General features: G+C 40.8%; 1 protein-coding gene and 1 pseudogene across 4 annotated transcripts in view; both read left to right on the top strand.

The window, feature by feature from the left end:
- Positions 1-2,359, top strand: part of LOC147173912 (tetratricopeptide repeat protein 28-like) — a 195,713-nt gene extending 193,354 nt beyond the window's left edge. For all 3 annotated transcript variants that reach the window (XM_086076481.1, XM_086076482.1, XM_086076483.1), the window contains one exon: positions 48-2,359. In XM_086076481.1, coding sequence (XP_085932607.1) covers positions 48-1,645 — 1,598 coding nt within the window. In that variant the 3' untranslated portion in view covers positions 1,646-2,359. The remainder of the gene's footprint in view (positions 1-47) is intronic.
- A 1,430-nt stretch (positions 2,360-3,789) lies between these two features.
- LOC147173914 (phosphatidylinositol transfer protein beta isoform-like) lies at positions 3,790-18,228 on the top strand (annotated as a pseudogene). The gene is made up of 10 exons (XR_015094865.1): positions 3,790-3,880; positions 6,447-6,477; positions 7,828-7,973; positions 8,274-8,529; positions 8,596-8,670; positions 8,768-8,851; positions 10,938-11,015; positions 13,613-13,723; positions 13,976-14,098; positions 16,099-18,228. The product of XR_015094865.1 is annotated as a phosphatidylinositol transfer protein beta isoform-like (transcript).
- Positions 18,229-18,991: the final 763 nt, after the last annotated feature.

The following is an 18,991-nucleotide window of genomic DNA, read 5'->3' on the forward strand; positions in this document are numbered from 1 at the left end:
GGTGTGCTTGTTTTTGAGTCATTTTTTTTCTTCATCATATCTTACAGACTCCACAGAACTGCCAAAGCGTCTAAGTCTAGACAGCTCTTCTTCCCTTGAATCTCTGGCCTCAGCACAATCTGTTTCTAACCCTCTACCAATGAGTTACTCAAGCCTTCCCTTCTCTCCTCATTGCCTGGACAATCAGGCATCAGACGCTATCTCTGTCTATAGCCTCAGCTCTGTGGCCTCCTCAATGAGCTTCGCTTCCAAATCCGATTGTGACTTCCTCAGCCATCGGCACCGCGGTGGGACCGCAGCACATTACGCGGCCCACAAGCACCCTCACGTTCCCCGGAGCCGCTCGTCTCCTCATGGAGCGGCGACTGCTACGTCAGGAGCCCGAGGGGAGGAGGAGGAATATGAGGGCTTTTCTATTATCAGTAGTGAACCACTCGGGAGCCACTGTGACTCTTTGCCTTTGCCACCAGGCCACAGCCAGCGCCACCACAGAGGAGGTAGAGGGGTTGTTGCCAGGTCAGGCAGCGGGGCCGGAAGAGGCTACTCTGTATCAGTGTCATCAAGAGGCAGCGTCAGCACCCCCACCTCCCCAGTCAAAACATGCCTAGTTCCCAGTCCAAATTCACCGTTCCAGAAAGTCGGTAAAGTGAACACCTCCGATACAGGCGAATCGGATCAGTCCAGTACTGAGACAGACAGTACTGTGAAGTCTCAGGAGGAAAAAAGCCCCCCTCTTGATCCGCAGGAGCTGGCGCAGAAGATTCTGGAGGAGACTCACAGCCATCTACGGGCAGTCGGTAGTCTACAACGAGCCAGGGCGGAGGGTGGAACTTCAAGAGGAAACTCACCACGGAGTAGCGCCTTCCGCTCCTCGGAAACGAGTGCATTCAGCCGTCCTAACAGCAGCGCTAGTGGCAGAGCTCAGTCTTCGCCAAAACCCAAACCACCCTCCCGTTCATCCTCTCTGCAGAAAATAAGCTCTGGTTACAATAGTCCGGCTGTGTCAGAGTCTTCGCAAAAAGACGGCAGCCATTCGTCGCCTATTTCGGACAGCCACGCACAGTTCAAACTAAAGTACCCGAGTTCACCATACAGTGGGCACATATCTCGTTCCCCCAGTAATGTGTCTCCCAGTTCTGGTCACCAATCACCAGTTGGTAGTGCACCCTCTCCTGCCCTATCCTACTCCTCTACCGGCTCTGCCACGTCGGCTGATGCACCAGACCTTGACCGCTTAAGAAGAGGGGTCATTGATGAAAAAGTCCAAGCCATCCACAACCTGAAGACCTTTTGGGCGAATGCGGCGGCCCAGCATCATCTCGGCCCCGTCAAAGCTGTTCATGGCTCGCCGAGTCCTCTGGCATCGGCCGGTAGGGACGTACTGAGCCTCCTCAATCTGTCTCCACGACGTTGCTCCCCCAATGATACCCAAGACAGCCTGGAGCTGCGGGAACTGGGACTGCAGTCAGTGGAGAGGGGGGGCAAGAACTCCAATGGGCATCACTGCTCCAGTCCCAAGAAAGGGGCTCCATCACCTACCTTTTCTACAAGCAGTAGTCCTGGTCCTCGTTCCATCAGACTACCCGCTGGGAACGGATACAAATTCTTGTCGCCTGGAAGATTTTTCCCTTCTTCAAAATGCTGAGATATCCAGCTGTGTATTGAGGTGAAGAAGTAGGTCACTTTTTGAGGGCCAAGATGGGCCCGCCAAGCGTTACAGATCGTGAGAACAATTATTGATTGGTTGGATTGGTCGGTGTGAGGCGCATGCCTGCAATTTTGTATATGTGCCCAAAACTCTGTAAATGGCAATGAGAAATACTCAACGACCTGATACTGTGTTTGTGTGTAACTGTGTGTCAGGTAAATGTAAATGCCATTTGGTCTTTCCCCACAAAACATTGTGTATGCAGGCCAAGATGCAACAACTATGACTGACTTCTTCCATTTTATTTTTTGTTTCAAAAAAATAATGGTAATTGTTATTATTATTATTGTTTGTTATTGTTATTAATATTATAATTATTATTGTTACGTTTGTAAATTAATTCCAGTGTTTCCCAATCAATATTAAGCGTTTTTATATTATAAAAAAAAAGAACAAACATGTACCGTGTAAAGATGGATACAGTGGAAGAAAAGATTTAATATTTTTTATTGAAGTCAAAAGGGCATTTTGCCTGATTTCTTTGTGAATTGAGTGTTTGCTCTGAAGCATGGATTCTCTTGCTATTCAATGTTAAGTATGATGTATGAATTTTTAGCCCATGATTTTTTTTAGATTTAACATCACGGTTTCATGACGACCACCTGTCATTTATCAGTAAACTGTTTCAATAAAAGAAGGAAAAAAAATCAATATTTCTCCTTTTGGATCGTTTAATCTGCAGCCACTCTACAGCTAATGGGATGATCACACTCTATGGGGAGTCAAGCAAACAAAATGACGGAATAGGAAACTCCCTGGACTTGGTTCAGTGTAATAAAACATTACAATAGCTCTACCAAAAATGTGCTATTCAAAGCTGAGAATTATATAAAGCCAAAACTTGTCTGCTGTCTCAGACTGTGCATGTCTGCCTAATGCTTAGAGAATATTTACTTTTCCATTTTCTGTACGGCTTGTCCTCCGGGTAGTGGGTGAGCTGGAGCCTCACCTAGTGACTTTGGGCGTGAGGTGGCATATATCATGGACTCATTGGACTGGTTGGAGTACCCAAAGAGCAAACTTGCAAGAACATGCAAATTCCACACAGAAAGGCCAGAGCCGAAATTCTAATCCCGGTCGTCAGAAAAGTGAGGCGTATGTGCTAACCACTTGTTTACTGTGCTAGACTTAGCTAGGATGTACTGTAACTGTGCAAATCCTGCAAAATGTTAAAATTAAAATTATTGTTTATATTGGACGGGGGGGTTTACAGACAATTCCGAACATCCGGGCACTTCTGATATTTTTATATTCCGCAACGCTTCCTTCCTTTACACGGTGAAACAAACAATGTATTGTATTGCTGTGACTAGCATACAAAACAAGCAGATTGTTATGCTAGTCAAACGCCATTTCATCACATTTTGAAATCAAAATTGTTCATGATAATTCAAATTACAACAATCCCAAATCCAATGATTTTCAGTTACCGGAGAGCTCCCTTTCACCGAGTAACTAAGACCGCCATTTTGACTTGTGATGTAACCTCAGAATTGTCCATTAGTTGGAAGAACAACTGATGACATGATTATTTAATATTCACCCTCATACAATCAGGCAACGTTTTTTGTAATGCATGTTCATGAGTTTTGCCCTATGCATTCGCTCCTGGTATAAGGGGTCAAGTTGCACCCTGCAATTTAGGGCTGGCTCGCAAATATTGAGAATTCTGCATATAATTGATGACAATTGTTTTTAAATTATATACCATAATTTTACCGATCCAGCAAACTTGGTAATGTATTTTCTTCCATGTGGCCCCTGAGCTAATATGAGTGTGACACCCCTGGGTTAAGTAGTAGTTACTGTGCTTAAGTACTTTTCTGACATTTGAGAATCTGTTGATGTTTTATGTTTTTTTTACTTTTACTTTTAAATCAGTACTTGTACAAGACTTTGTTGAGGCAGGGGGGTCTTGTCACCTGTTTTTGCCTTATAATGAAATACCCCTGTTAATATAAAATAAGTGGCCTTTTCAGCAACGCGAGATTGATTTCACTGGCTAGCGCGCATGGTAGTACGAGCGTCCAGCCAATCACCGGCAGCAAGGGGCGGGGCTAAGTACAGTGCTTCACAGCTGATGACGTCAACGGTCATCAGCGGTCGCTATCGTGGTACGACGTACAGGTCGAGTCGGAGCAAGTACAAAACGATGGTCCTCATCAAGGAGTAGTAAGTGCGATATTGTTGTTGGCAAACCCCTTTTTCTTCCTTTACAACACCGTTACGATTTAATAAGGGCGTTTGATCGGGTGTGGCGGGGAATCTCGGTCTGGATACTAGCTGCTAGGAAACTTTTCATCATGTGCGACTGACTGATTCACACGAGGGAAGGGTGGTGGCATTGCCCAAGAACTTTTGTGGCCTGCCGGGGTCGACAGTTGCTATTATCTTCCCGTTTCCAATATATCCGTAAAATAACTTAATCATTAACAGGCCAGGCCGTTCGGTTTCTGCAACGTGAGTGCTGTTTCGCTGTTGTTGAACTTGTTGAACTTCATTTGACGTAAACGGTGTATTAGCTTACGAATAGCTAATGTTAACATAATAGTGGTTATTTGGTTGGGTTTCTGACGTGATCTCGATTTTAAGTTCAACTTGATGCTGTGTTAGTGCTACCTTTTCACATATAGTTTTTCATACACAGCTGGGCACTACCGTGTAGCTGCTCGCTAGCTATACTATTGTGCTGGTTAGCAAATAGCTCCGAGTCTTAAAGATAGAGCAAACGATGACAGCACTGTAGTGAACATCATGTCCAATGAGCTCAACATTCTCAAATCATACCTTCTAGATTTGAAAATAGCTTTCAGCGCTTTAAATTTGGTTGCATTGAAAGAAGGACTTCCGCTGCTTAAACAGATGTCAGTTGGACACCCGATCAGTTTCTTTCAGATTCGCAGATTTCTCACATTTTATGCAACTCCGTAGTTTATCCTATTTCACTCACACAGGCTATTTTCAAAGATTTTTGATACAATACATTACATATCCTGTTACCAACATGCACTTTTGCGATTTACCAGGAAATTTAATATCTCATATAAACAAGTATCAAGTGAGCATTTTTGAAAATCAGGAATCAAATGAGTTAAGTGACTGATAAATTGAATATCAGTTGCGTTCAACGTAGTAGAACATATTCCTCAAAAAAAACAAAAAAAAAACATGATTTGCACGTACTGTATGGTGCCATTACTGTACATTGTATGCCCATTTATCGTGGGATATGTTCCAGACCCACTCACAATAGGTGAAAATCTTCAATATAATAATACAGAGACCATAAGTGGAAACGTGCTTGCTTCAAGCTGTTTATGTTACTCCCAGTCGACGTTTAGTGTGCGCATAAAATTTAAAACAAAAATAAATTAAGAGTTGTTGTAGTTACATTTAAATAGTAAAATCTTCTAACAAGCTACACAATTTAATCAAAAGAACTTGCTAGATTAAATAGTACATGTATAATAAAATGCTATAGATGGGATAATGAAAATTAGCATAGATGTTAAAGTAATTATAAACCTTCAAGCAACTATTTTGACACACCGGAAGTGCCTGGCATGTTGGGGCAACGATATTGGAAAAACAGGCAATGCCGTTGTTGAATATTGTCAATATACCAATATTATTGCAGTATTTGACGTGTATTAAAAAAATACATCTTTATTATCTATTGAAAGATTTTTTTTCATGTGGAAAAATAAGCAGGCTCACTGTATTCTTATCTAATTAAGGTATTTAGCGCCAGTAATGCCCAAAGATACTGTTCTCCTCTTGAAGTGACCTTTTAAAGCTGCATCTGGCTGGTGAAAGTCAGATAGAAGCATACAATTCCATAGGAATTTATTGTCACGTCTAACAATACTTTTTTTCGATGCAGCTCCAGTGGCATAACATAGTACTAAAATGAAGGCGCACAACTCGAAATTTGGACTTCTGAGTGGGTTTAAAAAAAAAAAAAGTTTGACTAACATGTACGTGTTCAAGACCAAATCTGTAAACTGTTACTGTCAAAGCAAGGTAAAAATTGATTACTTAAAAATCTGCGATAAAGTGGATATGCGGACCATGGACCATGATTTTAAGAGGTGATAACTTAAGCAGCACTGCTTTGTAAACTATAGTCATAATTTACAATGTTACAGCATGCATTTGGGCTGGGGGGGGGGGGGGGGGTAAACGAAGGTTTAACCGGTAACTAACAGCTATATTCTCTTTAGTGCTGTTTTTGTATTATTATATTTTCTTTTTTATGTACCTACCTATATGTACATACAGGCTATCGTTTATTTTGATAGTTTCGGGGATAATGTATTGTCCTGAAAAATGTGTTATCGTGGCAGGTCTATTTGTAGCGCTGCTCCATAGATATTTTGATTACATATAATTAAGACAAGGGAACTGGTCATACCCTTTTACAAATAAAAATATTTCGAGTGGCTTTTTCCAAATGGTATATTTTGATAGTACACCTTATATTATTGAGGGGAAAAAAGTAAACAACTAAACATAATGAATACTGATTGAGTATTGAGCAAGTTGCGACTTAATTTCAAAGTTTATGCACTGCGCATGATGGGAAAATCGCGACTGCGAGTATGGCTGTCATGTCAGTCTGCTCTTGTCTTTACTGTACTGTATATTTGTAATAAGTGTCACTAGTCTCTGTTTTAATGTGTGTATTATTTTGTAAGTCTCACCCCCTCATCATCATCTCTGTCTGTGTCTTTACTAGCCGTGTGGTTTTACCCTGTAGTGTTGAGGAGGTGAGTAATGTCTTTCTTACTATGTCATTGACAAAATTTATCTTGTGATGCTCCCATTTTTGCACAGTAAATGTATATCTATTAGGGGTGTGCCAAAAAAATAGATTCTCATTTAGTGCGATTCAGAATCGATTTTAAATGTCCCAAAATCGATTTTATTTAAATTGTTTTATACTGTCTTGCCTTTGTCTGTACCTTTTTATTGGAGCGCTGTTCATGTTGTACCCGGTTTGGCCACTGAGGGGCTGTGTGGTTCCACGCGGTCTAATACACTGTTAAGCTGTCGCTACATTAGAGAGTAGAAGAAAAAAGTCACAATCAAGTTATTCCAATAAAAGTTTTTTCCTTTTTCAGCGTGGAGCCGTTCTTTTGCGTGATAAAAGTGCCGCGAGTAGTGCGTTAAATTAGCATTAGCGAGTCAGACTGGAGTACATCATTACAATTCCTTGCACATCTATAGATTGAAGCAAAAATCCTTGTTAATCAAATCATTTTGAAGCAAAAATTGTTTGTAAAAAGATTCCCACCCCTAATATCTATCAGAGCAGAATTACCTTTGTCATTTTTAATATATCCCTACATTCAGTATTGAACATGGAACTGTGAAGATCTGGATACTCTTTGACCTGTTGATATATTGTTGTTCCCAAAAGATTTCCCCATAATAAATAATGTACATAGCAATTAATCAAACTTTCACCATGCTATTACCTTTATTAACTGTGCTTGACACATTGTTGGGGTTTGTCATGTCAGTATAAAGATAAGTTAAGCTCTGTTAAACATAGGAAATACAAACGAAAACCCTCTCTTAATTTTGACACGGTCGGAAAAGCCACAATAGAAATATGGAAATAACTCTGCCTCACCTTGGTGTCAACAAGTGATGCACATTTTCACAATCGGGAAAGTGATAGCATATTGCTGGAGTTTCACTGCTTTAAAATGTGAGTCCGCTAACTTCTGCCTATTCTATTTCCAATGAAAAACTGTAAACGGACACAAGTGTCACATCTTGTTTATACCATGCTGCAAGGCACATGCAATGTTTATGTATCCCTGAGGAACTACATTGAGCAAATGGGGAGAAGATATACAAATAAAGTGCATCTAAAATTGAGTAAAGTAGGTTTCCGCTTTACCATAATCCATAGCAGCTCCATGATAGTGCATATTCTTGGTCGTTCTGATAAAGTGTTGCATGCACAGAGTTCATCTTTTGCGTTCTCAGAAGGAGGTATGATGACATCTCGCATTAGTCATCCCTGGGGGTTCATCTTTTTAAATACATTTTGCAAACGAGTCCAGCTTTGTTTGTATTGTGGCAATTATTTGGTATTTGTGTTGCAGTATCAAGTCGGACAGTTGTTTTCTGTGGCGGAAGCCAGTAAAAAGGAAACCGGCGGTGGTGAGGGGATTGAGGTACTGAAAAATGAGCCCTATCACGAAGATGGGGAGAAAGGACAATTTACACACAAGATCTACCGCCTAAAGAGGTTTGTGGAACTTAAAAACAATATTGGATTTGTGTTCTATTTGATGGTAATTGCAGTATACGGCCAGATGGTGGCGGTATTGTATAATTAGTTTATTTTTTCTGATTTGAAGCCATCTAGTGCTTCTCACCTACACAGCCACTAGCAGTCAGTTTGGACACACGAGTACTATTTAATGAGAAACCATGTCCAGTCGTTGTGACCCTTATTTTACTTATTTTACTATTGTTCAAAGGATGTAAACTATTATAATAAATGTTATCCTTTCACCAAATGCATCTATTTCCCCTCCTTCCGCAGTAAAGTTCCGGCATTTATTCAGCTCTTGGCACCAGAAAGCGCCTTTGTGTTTCATGAAAAAGCCTGGAACGCCTACCCCTACTGCAGAACTGGTGAGTCATATTGCACTTGTTGGTGATGCTTCCTCAATGCGTCCGACTATTTTCCGAATGATTGTCTTTGTATTTTTTGTTGCTAATTGTCATTTTCTTTTGTCTCCTCATACCTGTCCTTGAGCAGAAGTGACGGTAGGTATCCTTTGTGGGCTGGATCTTTGGTGTTTTTATTGATCAATGCATTATAGCTAATACTGCACTGTATCAATTTTTTGTGTTCTTTATAGAATGAGTATATGAAAGATAATTTCTTGATCAAGATTGAGACGTGGCATAAACCGGATCTTGGAGCACAAGAAAATGTAAGGAAATGTATTCCACCAAGGGAATACTTGGCCTCAGTAGCAAAAATGTGTGTTTTTGATCATGTAAAAAAAGAATCTGTTGCTTTTGCTTTAGGTGCACAAACTAGATCGTTCGTCCTGGCAGCAAGTCGCTGTTGTGCCTATTGACATTGCTGACAGAAGTCAAGTTTCATCTGCTGTAAGTCAAACTTCAACTCCTAAAAGCACTGTTTTAGCGCCTTCATGTGGATAAATCTGGTTATTACATTAGTTTTTCTTTTTTTCCCCCCATGGATTGTCTCATGCCACTGGAGTCTTTGTACATAATCTCCTGTGTTGTTGAAATACAGCTCAATCTATATTCTTTATGCTGTTTTTACAGCAGCAATACAAGTCATTTTTCCTAACGGGGTTAGGTTAGATGTAGGTTAACAATATACAGTACTCATAAACAATCCAATTTAGTGATAGAATATGCTTTTGGGTAATGTTAGAGTAAACATTTTTAGTAATTTAAGCAGAAAATAGGTAACATTGTGTTCTGTGTGTGTGTGTGTGTGTGTTTTTTTTTTTTTTTTTTTTTTTTTTTTTTTTTTTTAAACCTGTGTCTTGCATTATTAATGTCAAATAAAGAAAGCTAGATGGTCGGACAGGGCTAGAATTTACCCCAAGAAAACAATGACATGCAATGTGAAAGAATAACCTATCTATCCCAATATAGCATTTTTCCTTCAGTTTAGATGAAATTAGTGGGAACTTTCTAGTTGTGATCATAAAACAATCCCAAGAGGGCGACTGTCAACTGATACTGATATCGGCACCCGTCGCGAGTACCGATACCTTGAGATAAGGCCAGGTATCGGCACTAGTTTAAACAGTATGTGACCTGTTATTGACTGGCAACTAGTCAAGGGTGTACGCTGCCTCTCACCCAAAAATAAGATCCAGTTCAACCGCTACCGTAAATAAGACGAGCAGTATAGAGTACGTTTTTATTTGACAATATTTTTCTATGATTGCCTCAGTTCAGAAAAAAATCTGTAGATTTGAGGTGGTTACATATTATTGCTGTTATTTAACATCACATTGCCTCATTTCGCCGCGTGTGTGTGTTTGTACGTGTGTGCGTGTGCGCACATACATGTTTGTTTGCCCTGGGAAGTTAACGAGGCGGACGTGTTTGCCTTTCTGGAGGAGTGTGTTGTTGTGTCTAAGGGCCCTGTCAGCCCTCAGCCTCAGGCATGGCTGCAGGCCCTGGGACGTACCGCCTGCACCGATGAGTTTGTTAGTGTAATTACAGCTCACAGTTGCTCGTATGGCAGCATTCGACAAACGCACACAATGCACACAGGGCTCCAACACACTCTGCTTTACTGGAGGAGTTTCTCCCTTTTGTCTGCCACGGCACATTGATTCACAGACCTCATTAGTGCCGCACACTGCATTGTTATAGGGATCCAGCTCTCAGCCTTAGAACAGTCAAATTAATGTGTGTGTGTTTTCCACACCTTTTTGCACCCTCCTGTTGGCTGATCGCCCTGAAAAATAGCTTTTAGCTGCTGGCACATCATGATTTATTTGAAATTGCTGGGCCCCTCCAGCAGTTCATAATTTGAGACCCTTTCGTTATGTTCAACTTTCTTTTGCCCATACTAGCAATTTACTCTCGCTAGGAAGTTGGCCAATACATGAGCTATTGCAGCTGTAATAATGAGATCACCAAGTTAGACCATGTCACCAATGATACAGTCCCAGGTTTGCCCAGTAAGTCCCAAGACATGTCAAAATAAAAATGTAAGATAAAGAAATGAATTTTCAGAGTAAAAATGTTGCAACACATTACTCAGGGACACCATATTTTTGCACTTTTTTTGTATTAAAAAGAAACCCAGTCTAAATGTAATAAGGCTGTCATCGGATCGTAAGTGAAAACATTTGATCGGGGCGGCAAAAAACACACATATTGAACCTTAAAACCTCTAACACGATGTTGTTTGAGATGTGAATATAAAATCGTGCTTTGCGGTGGTTAAAGAGATAATATATATCCGGTCGTGACATAAAAAAAAAAAAATTGTTTTAATATATATTTTTATTACATTTTCTTGAAAACATATTGGGTGTCAGCCAGTTTACTTGGGTGGCCTGCCCAAGTATTAACATGGTGTGGGAAACACTGCAGTATGCGTACACTCTGCAAGCTGATCCATTTTTGTTGAGTTTTAGGTGTGTCTACTAAACAAGATGTGCTGCGTATCATATTATGTCAGTTGTTGTCACCATAGGACTACAAGCTGGATGAGGACCCCGCCAAGTTCAAGTCGGTTAAGACCGGAAGAGGACCACTGGGACCTCTCTGGAAGGTATTTCTTCTTCGAATGTAATCTTCTTTATAGTTCATTCCAAGGGTGTTTGATGGGTTTGTGTTTGGAGTTCTGCGGAAGTTCTTTCACACCAAACATATTAAAGCATGCCTTTATGGGTCTTCCTATTCCCACATTAAAACGATATACAGTTCTCAATTTTTTTACTTCTGTTTCCTACTTAAATGATTAAGATTGTCAAACAAATGTTAATATCAGACAAACATAGACCAAGTAAACATAAAATGCAGTTTTGACATGGTGAGTTTATTAAGGGGGGGGTTCAAAGCTACCTGGCCATGTGTGTAAACAGTTCTTGCCCCTTGTTATATCATGAATTAACTGTGGCTAATCACATTTTTGGGAAAGCTGAGAGTTCATTCTCACTGACCACACCCACACATGATTACCTCCAGACAATCACTTAACTAGAATTTGTCGGGCAAAAGAACTAGAAAAATCTGCCACAAAATGCCATGATTCCAAGAAAACATGGTAAACAGTGGTAAACCTTCCCAGGAGTGTCCAGCCATCAGAAATGACCCCCAAAACATAGTGGCAACTCATCCAGGAGTTCACAAAGGAACCCAGGACAACATCTAAAGAACTGCAGGCCTCTGTTAAGGTCATACGACCGTTGTTCATGACTCAACAATAAGGAAGAGATTGGCCGAAAGAACATCCATGGCAGAATATTAAGGTGAAACAAACTGCTGACCAAGAAACAGCATAAAGGGTTGTCTTACTTAAAAAAAAAATAATAATAATAATAATGTATGTTTGACGTAAATGTAGCAAAGAAAACAAACGGGTTGGTCTTGTGATGGTCTGGGGCAGCTTTGCTCTTTCACAACTTGGATGACTTGCTGTGATTGATTAGAAGCATGAATTTTGCTCTTTCCAAGAAAATCACAAGGGAGAATATTCATGGCCATATGCTGAAGCTCACTTTGTTTCTACAGCAGAGCAATGATCCAAAACACACCAGCAAGTAAACTTCTGAATGAACGGCTTAGTCAAAGTCCAGACTTGAATCCGATTGAAATGCTGTGGCATGATTTTCTAAGCGTTTCAGTCTTAAAGACTGAAAAATGTACCGGTAGGCTCGTTTCAATTGTACTTGATTGTTGAACACTTAATTTGACATAAGCTGTTTTGCACCCGGGCACAAGTGTCTGCCTGTATCTGCCGGGACAACATTGACCAGAAGTGGGGCTCCAAGAATGTAAGGCTGCCCATTGATGAAGAGAAATCCCCACTTGGCTCTAATAGAAATTTCAAGTTACCAGGGCAGATAATGGATTTATTGTCGAAGCTCTGCCTCTCCGCTCGGTCTGTCTGCCATTAGAGAGAAATGCATAAGTCATCTATGCAAAATCTTTGACTGGAGGATTGTTGCTTCCCGTTAAATTCTGCTAGAACCTGTAGCTTCCCAAGAGTCGTCCTTATTTATTTATTTATTTATGTATTTATTTACTTACTTATTTATTCATTTTCACAAAGTTTAATATAGGAAACTTTCCTTAGCTAGCAGATTAAGCAGCCAAACTGCTTTAAAGCTATAAATAAAGAAACACAACTTTTCATTGGTGTATTTAATTAGATTGTTTTCCCATCCACAGTGGACACTGAAATAGTCGGGGGGGGGGGTACTGTGACAACAGAGGGACAATTTTCTGCCAGCCTCATGGAGCAATAAAACTCTTGTCTATCTCTGCATGCACACATGCTTGCCTATCACTTCCCTTTGTGTTTCTCAAAACTTCTGCTCCTTTGAGTGGGGCACAGAGAGGGGGAGAAGAAATGTCACCGTAAGTGTTTTGATGTCAAATGCGTTTCATGTGAAGTTCTCCTTTTGCCATGACAACTTTTCTAAACCCACTGCAAATTTAGAAATGTTTCTCATTTCCCGTCTCTCGCTTTTTTGCGTGATGGCAGCATCAAACGGCAGCGGGGTGGGGGGGTGACTGAGGCAGGTCTGTGGCATTTTCTCCTGGAATACTGAGCCAGAATCAAGTGATTAATTAAACAGGTGTTCTCTGAGGCTTCTCTGGGAGTGTTCTGGGGGCGAGCAAGTCCTCGGTGTTAATAATGTAACCAGCTTTGCACCGCCCTTATCGCATCTCCGCTTCCGTTTTATCTGCCTTCCCTGGCCACAAAGGCATGTCTGTCGGGAACGGTGTCACTGTCGGGGCGGCGGCAGAGAACTGGTCCCTTCATCTGGAGTTTATCCACTTTGCTCTGCCACCGCCTCCACCCTTTTCCCTTCTTTTCTTCTTCTCTTCAGAGGACAGCACAGAGCGCAGGATGGATTTAGAAAGTATGTTATAGATTAGGACGCTTTTATCTGTGCATGGCACATCTTCATATTGATAATTATTTCACTAAGCTCCATACACAGCGCTTTATGTATTAATGACTCTTTTTTTTTTTTAAGGGTTTTTAGGCTTTAAATGTTGCCAAGATTGGTCTTAAATAGTATTCTCTCCGCTCTCATTTACAACTTTTGATTTACATTATTTATCCTGTTGGGGCCTTCAAAATAGATGGATTGAATGTATTCCTACTTGAGATTGTATTGCTGTTTCTCTCACCAGAAAGAGTTGGGTGCCAAGACTGACTGCCCTAGAATGTGCGCCTACAAACTGGTCACAGTCAAATTTAAATGGTTTGGCCTCCAGACTAAAGTCGAGAATTTCATCCATGAGGTTAGTGTGACCATTGTTTTGTATTTACTCTCAATACTGTCTTGATATGAGTTCAGAATCTGTGGATTACTGTGGAGATTCAGATTTGATCAAATTAACAGTATTTTGGAAAAAAAATCATTTATTGATTCTTTTAAAGTTTGACTGTAAATGGACTTCTAGAATGCTTTCTTTGAATTGCAGAATAAAAAAAAATATATATATATATTTCTATACATCTGCCAGCCGTAACCTGCCTTTTATGTCTTTCAGCAAGAAAAGAGGATCTTCACCAACTTTCACCGCCAGCTTTTCTGTTGGATTGACAAGTGGGTGGAGCTAACGATGGATGACATCCGACGGATGGAGGCAGAGACTCAGAAGGAGCTGGATGAAGTGAGTGCACAGAAAATGTTAAATAAGCTTAAAGATGGGGATGGGCAAGTATCATTGTTTAATATCATGTCTCCAAAAAGGGCAGCTAGTTTACAAAAGCGCAGTCAATGTTGCCAATTTAGCGATTTTGTTTATATTTAGCGACTTCTGGTGGAAGTTTTTTTGCTTGACATGACTTGCTTATTGCCCAGTAGCTGATTTTTTTTTTTACCCAAAAATGTTTGTGTTTTTAATTATCACAGAAGGAATATTCCTACTTTCTAAAATCAATTTAGAACTACAATTGCAAAAAACAAAAAACAACAACTTTCAAAACAGAATGGTTTAACGCTATGTGCTGTCCCTGTTTGATGAGGAACTCAAGTATATTGGATGAAAATATCAGCTTTGCAGAGTAATTCAAACTCCAATGAACTAGATTTTTACACACTTATTTAAATTTTGAAGATCATTTTTCCGTCAATATTTTCTGAGTATTTTTGATCATTTGTTTTTCTTGTGTCTAATCTAGTCCATCAAAGTATTTATTTGTCAAAACCGTCTGCAGCATTAAAAAGGTTGTGGACTGCCGATGTAAGGAATTCACCTTATTCAATAATAATAATTAATATTATCATTCTTGACAAACGCAACATTTTAATCAATCTTGACATATCCCGACTGCCTTACATTTTTGCCAAATTGATTGTACGTTCTGTTCCTGTCTAGATGCGTAGGAAGGGTGGTGTGTGTGGCACTAAAGCTGCACAGGAGTAGCCAGGCCAGGTAGAGGCCACTCTCCCGTATTTACCTCTGGGTTCTCTGTTGCTGAACTCACTCATTTCGGTCTTGTCAAATGGTGTTTAGTTCACTTCACTGGTGTGGATGGTGTTTGTGTTCATCATCTGGATCTGTTTTTCTTCACAGTTCACAATCAAACATGCACCATTCCAGCATAAGTTATGAACAGAAGACTCGATCTTAGCACCCACGATCCACAGCAAAAAAACAAACAAAAAGTCAGAAGTAAATTAAAGTTATTTTTCTCTCTGTAATTCACATTCTCGGCGAAACCATACCCACAGTTTTTTTTTCTTGGGACTCCTCTGAACATGTGAGATCTTTTAGCCCTACAAGGAGAAAATGGAAGAATTCAAGCTGGACTGTACTGGTCTGGCCTAAATGGGGCAGGCTCAAACATTCCCTGCTGTCTACCAGCATTGCACCAGCATGTGTTTTCCATTTTCTCTTTGAGTGAGTAAACGTCGGTTAGCATCAAACAGGAATGTGGCGATGGACGAGGTTCTGCTTGCTGGACAGGATGATACTTGCACGTGATGCTAGTCCATAGACTCGGCGACATGCAATGTCCTGACTGCGAAAAGGGTGAAGGGCAACCTCGGGCATGGATGTATGGTGTCTCCTGAAGAAAACGGCCATCTTGTGCACGCTGGGAACGGTTCTGTCAGAGTTGAGGAAGGAGACGGTGGAGAAGGAAGGGCCAAAGGAGCCAGGTTACCAAGATGGCCCCTTTTCCTTCATTAACATACAAATGGAATTCTGCCTTTGAGTAGGAGTCTCCTTGGTGATTGAGTGAAAGAGGATTGGGTGGGGGGCAAAAGCAAGGAGGGTAAACCTGATGTCGTTTCATCACATCTGTCCGCTACTGTTTAGAGCCACAGTTGGTTTGAACTCTTCCATTAATGTCTTCAGCTATCAGATTCCAACACTAATTGGCTTTTCAAAGCTATCAGCCTCAGGGTGGGAGAATCTGAAATTGATGTGTGTGTGTGTGTGTGGGTTTTTTTTATCTTCTTACAACATAAACACGATAAGGATTGTTTGGTTAGTTTTTCTTTTTCTGATATTTTTTTTTGCGAAATAGTTTGGAATGAAAGACTGAAGTTGTATCTAATTGGAAAATGTTCCACCTTAAAAGCAAGTCATTGATTTATTTGAAGTTGTTATCCCCCCCGTTTAACATGCCTACCCTAACGATCTCTCTCTCTATTTCCTCATAGCTCCGCAAAAAAGGTGAAGTAAGAGGAACGAGTGCTGCAGACGAATAAAGCGGCAAAGGATTTGAAAGCGCCACGATAACGGCGGCAATGGTGGCTGCGAGCAGGGCAACTTCTGTGCCACTTTTTACTTCTTCAAACATTCAGGCTGTGGACGAGGTTTGGTAGGGGCGGGGTCTCATGCAATCAATAGAGCGGATCCCGAGCTTGCACCCAATCACAAGTAGAATTAATTTCTAGAAACCAACACTTGATTTTTGCGGCCCTCTGAGAGAATATGAAAACAAATGTTTTTTGCTCAGACACCAGCGACCATATCCATTGGCAAGGGTCGGGTCGGGTCTATTATTACCTGCTGTTTTGTTTTTAGTCCCAAAGCATTCCTCCCGAGATGACGCCCATGTCTTTTTCACGCTTTTAACTGTACACACTGGTTCCGCGGTTTGCATTCCTCAGTATGAGTATGTGTGCGTGTGTGTCATACTGTTTTTTCCTGCTCCTCCATTAAGAGATTACTTTCGCCCTTTGCACCTCCGCCCATTGTAATCCTCCCATCAACGGCCCACCTAACCCAACGCACTGCATCTTATTAACACTGACAATCATGCCTGTGCAGGTCTTCACACGCTCTCAAAACACACGCACACATGCAGATGGCACAAACTAAGGTGCGCACACTCGCAGGTGCGAATGCCTTTGCAGTGACTGATCCTCTTACGGAACCTGGGCGGATCCATGCAAGCTCGCTCGATCAGCCAGGTGACGTTAATTTGGTGGATGTGTTTTTCCAAAGCGATCCAATCCGGAAGACACTCATGAGTCACGTCGCATTCACTTGGCCCCAAGATGCACTGGAAAAACAGGCGCCATGGTGCTAGCCCCCTCAAGCTTGGCGCTGCTCGGCCCATCCCGGAAGCCCCGCCTGCCTTGTTCAGCTGGTAGAGCCCACCGCGTTGCTTGGCAGTCTGGCGGCGTTTACATGAGTGCTTTACCAGTGGCCAGTTGAACCCAGCGCTAGCCACAGCTTGCCTTAGCCGCTCAACCTTTTTGGACCTAATCTACCGACTGTACCTCTGCAACCAGCTGCTCGCTTTAGCTACCTCCCTTGTTTCTGGCTGACCATTTCCCAGACACCGAAAGGCCAACGCTTGCTATTGCTGTAGCAGCTACTGTACCGTTTGGAGTCAGTGATTGCAGGGCTTTATGTTCTCTCTTATTTGTCAAATGTAATTTGGGTTAATTAGTCTTGTTTTTGTGTTACTTTTTCTGAATTTCCACTGTTTGATGGACGTGCCATATTAATGAGTCCTGAGTTTCAACTCCACAGTGCACTTTCAGTATAGCCTTTATGATGTGTTAAGGGCTAATTGTTTTGGATCATTGCGAGTGTAACAGACACTTGATTCCTCCCTCGAGTTTATTTGATTCATTTATAATCGTAAGAACTATTGATATTGTATTATTCTAGACTTTTTTTTTTCTTCCCTTCTCTGATGTTCAATTAATTCTGATCATTTCATATCCAAAGACTGTATTTGTTTACATGTATTCAGCAATTATGAGCTGGTAAAATAGGACAACGAAACATTGAAAAATGGTGTCCGACATGAATTAACAATATATTTTTGATGTTCCATGAACCACTTCCTTTTACCGTGCATTCAATGGAAAATTAAGTATTATAATATCAGGTTTGTGCTAAGCGATGCACATTTTGACAAATGTACATATGAAAGACAACCAGTTGCTCTTATGCTAACTAAATGTCTCAGAGAAGCCTTACTGTCAACAGCAACATACTTTTGGTATGTCTTCTGACCCCCACCTGCATGCATGTCCGATAGAAGACTCACTGGCTAAAATGTATTCATTTGAGCTTAATTATCAGTCATAACACTGATAAAAGGCAGCAAATGTTTGTGTTTGTTTTTATGGAACAACTGTACTGTCTTGTCCTAAATTATAAAATCGACAACTGTAAAATTAATCACAACTGCTTGATTTCATGTTTTTGATCCAATTTTTGATAATTGAATGTAGATGTTGTGCCGTTTCTGCCTTTAAATTCTCAAATGTTACATTGACTATACATGTGATCTGAATATCAAATAAATTTTTTGAGGAAAAAAATAACGACTTTTTTGTCATTCAGCTGTGCTGCCCGCCATCAAATAATCTCTCATTTGTTGTCTCATACCTTGCAGAAAAAAAACTTTTGGATAGTCCATCAAAGCTCAGCTCTTGTAACACTTCACCTGTTTTTGTCGTTACAACAGTTAATGCCTCATCTTGTCATTAATAAATGGTTATACGCTTGTGGAAATGTTTGTTGACTTTGATTGACCTAAACTTGAAATTAACTACAGCTGCCGGGCAAGTGTCAAAATTACGAGTTGATTTTTAAAGAGCAGGAAGGACTGCTTGTCTGCCAGCTGCGATATTGCCCTTTGTCATTGTTTGGAAGAACAGTCTTGTTCTTGTGAAAGGAAACCAGTTATTGCTGACCTAGAACAAGCTAATAGTGATGTTTCTAAAAGCGGAGATGGCCACACTTGCCCACGCACCACCTGCTACGCAGCAGCTCACAATATTCTACTGTAGGCACTTATCCATCCGCCTATGTCTTCCTTTTGAAGCACAAGTAGGAATATGGCACAAGTAAACCCGTGTAGTTTAAATAAATGTGTTAGCAAATGGCGGAAAAAAAGATGAATCAAGAAGGATGCTTAGGAGCCAGAATGGCTAGCTGTGCATTTCAAATATGTCGCCCTACAACACGTGGCATGGACGTGAGCCAAAGGAGCATTGACTATGAAAATGATGGATTTTCAGATTTTTTTAATGAAAATAAATAGTAATCACTTTCCAGTGATTATATGTGAATTTCTTAACCTAA

Source organism: Leptonotus elevatus, chromosome 5 (assembly GCF_054856555.1).
Source record: "Leptonotus elevatus isolate MCC_2025b chromosome 5, RoL_Lele_1.0, whole genome shotgun sequence".
Lineage (NCBI taxonomy): Eukaryota > Metazoa > Chordata > Actinopteri > Syngnathiformes > Syngnathidae > Leptonotus > Leptonotus elevatus.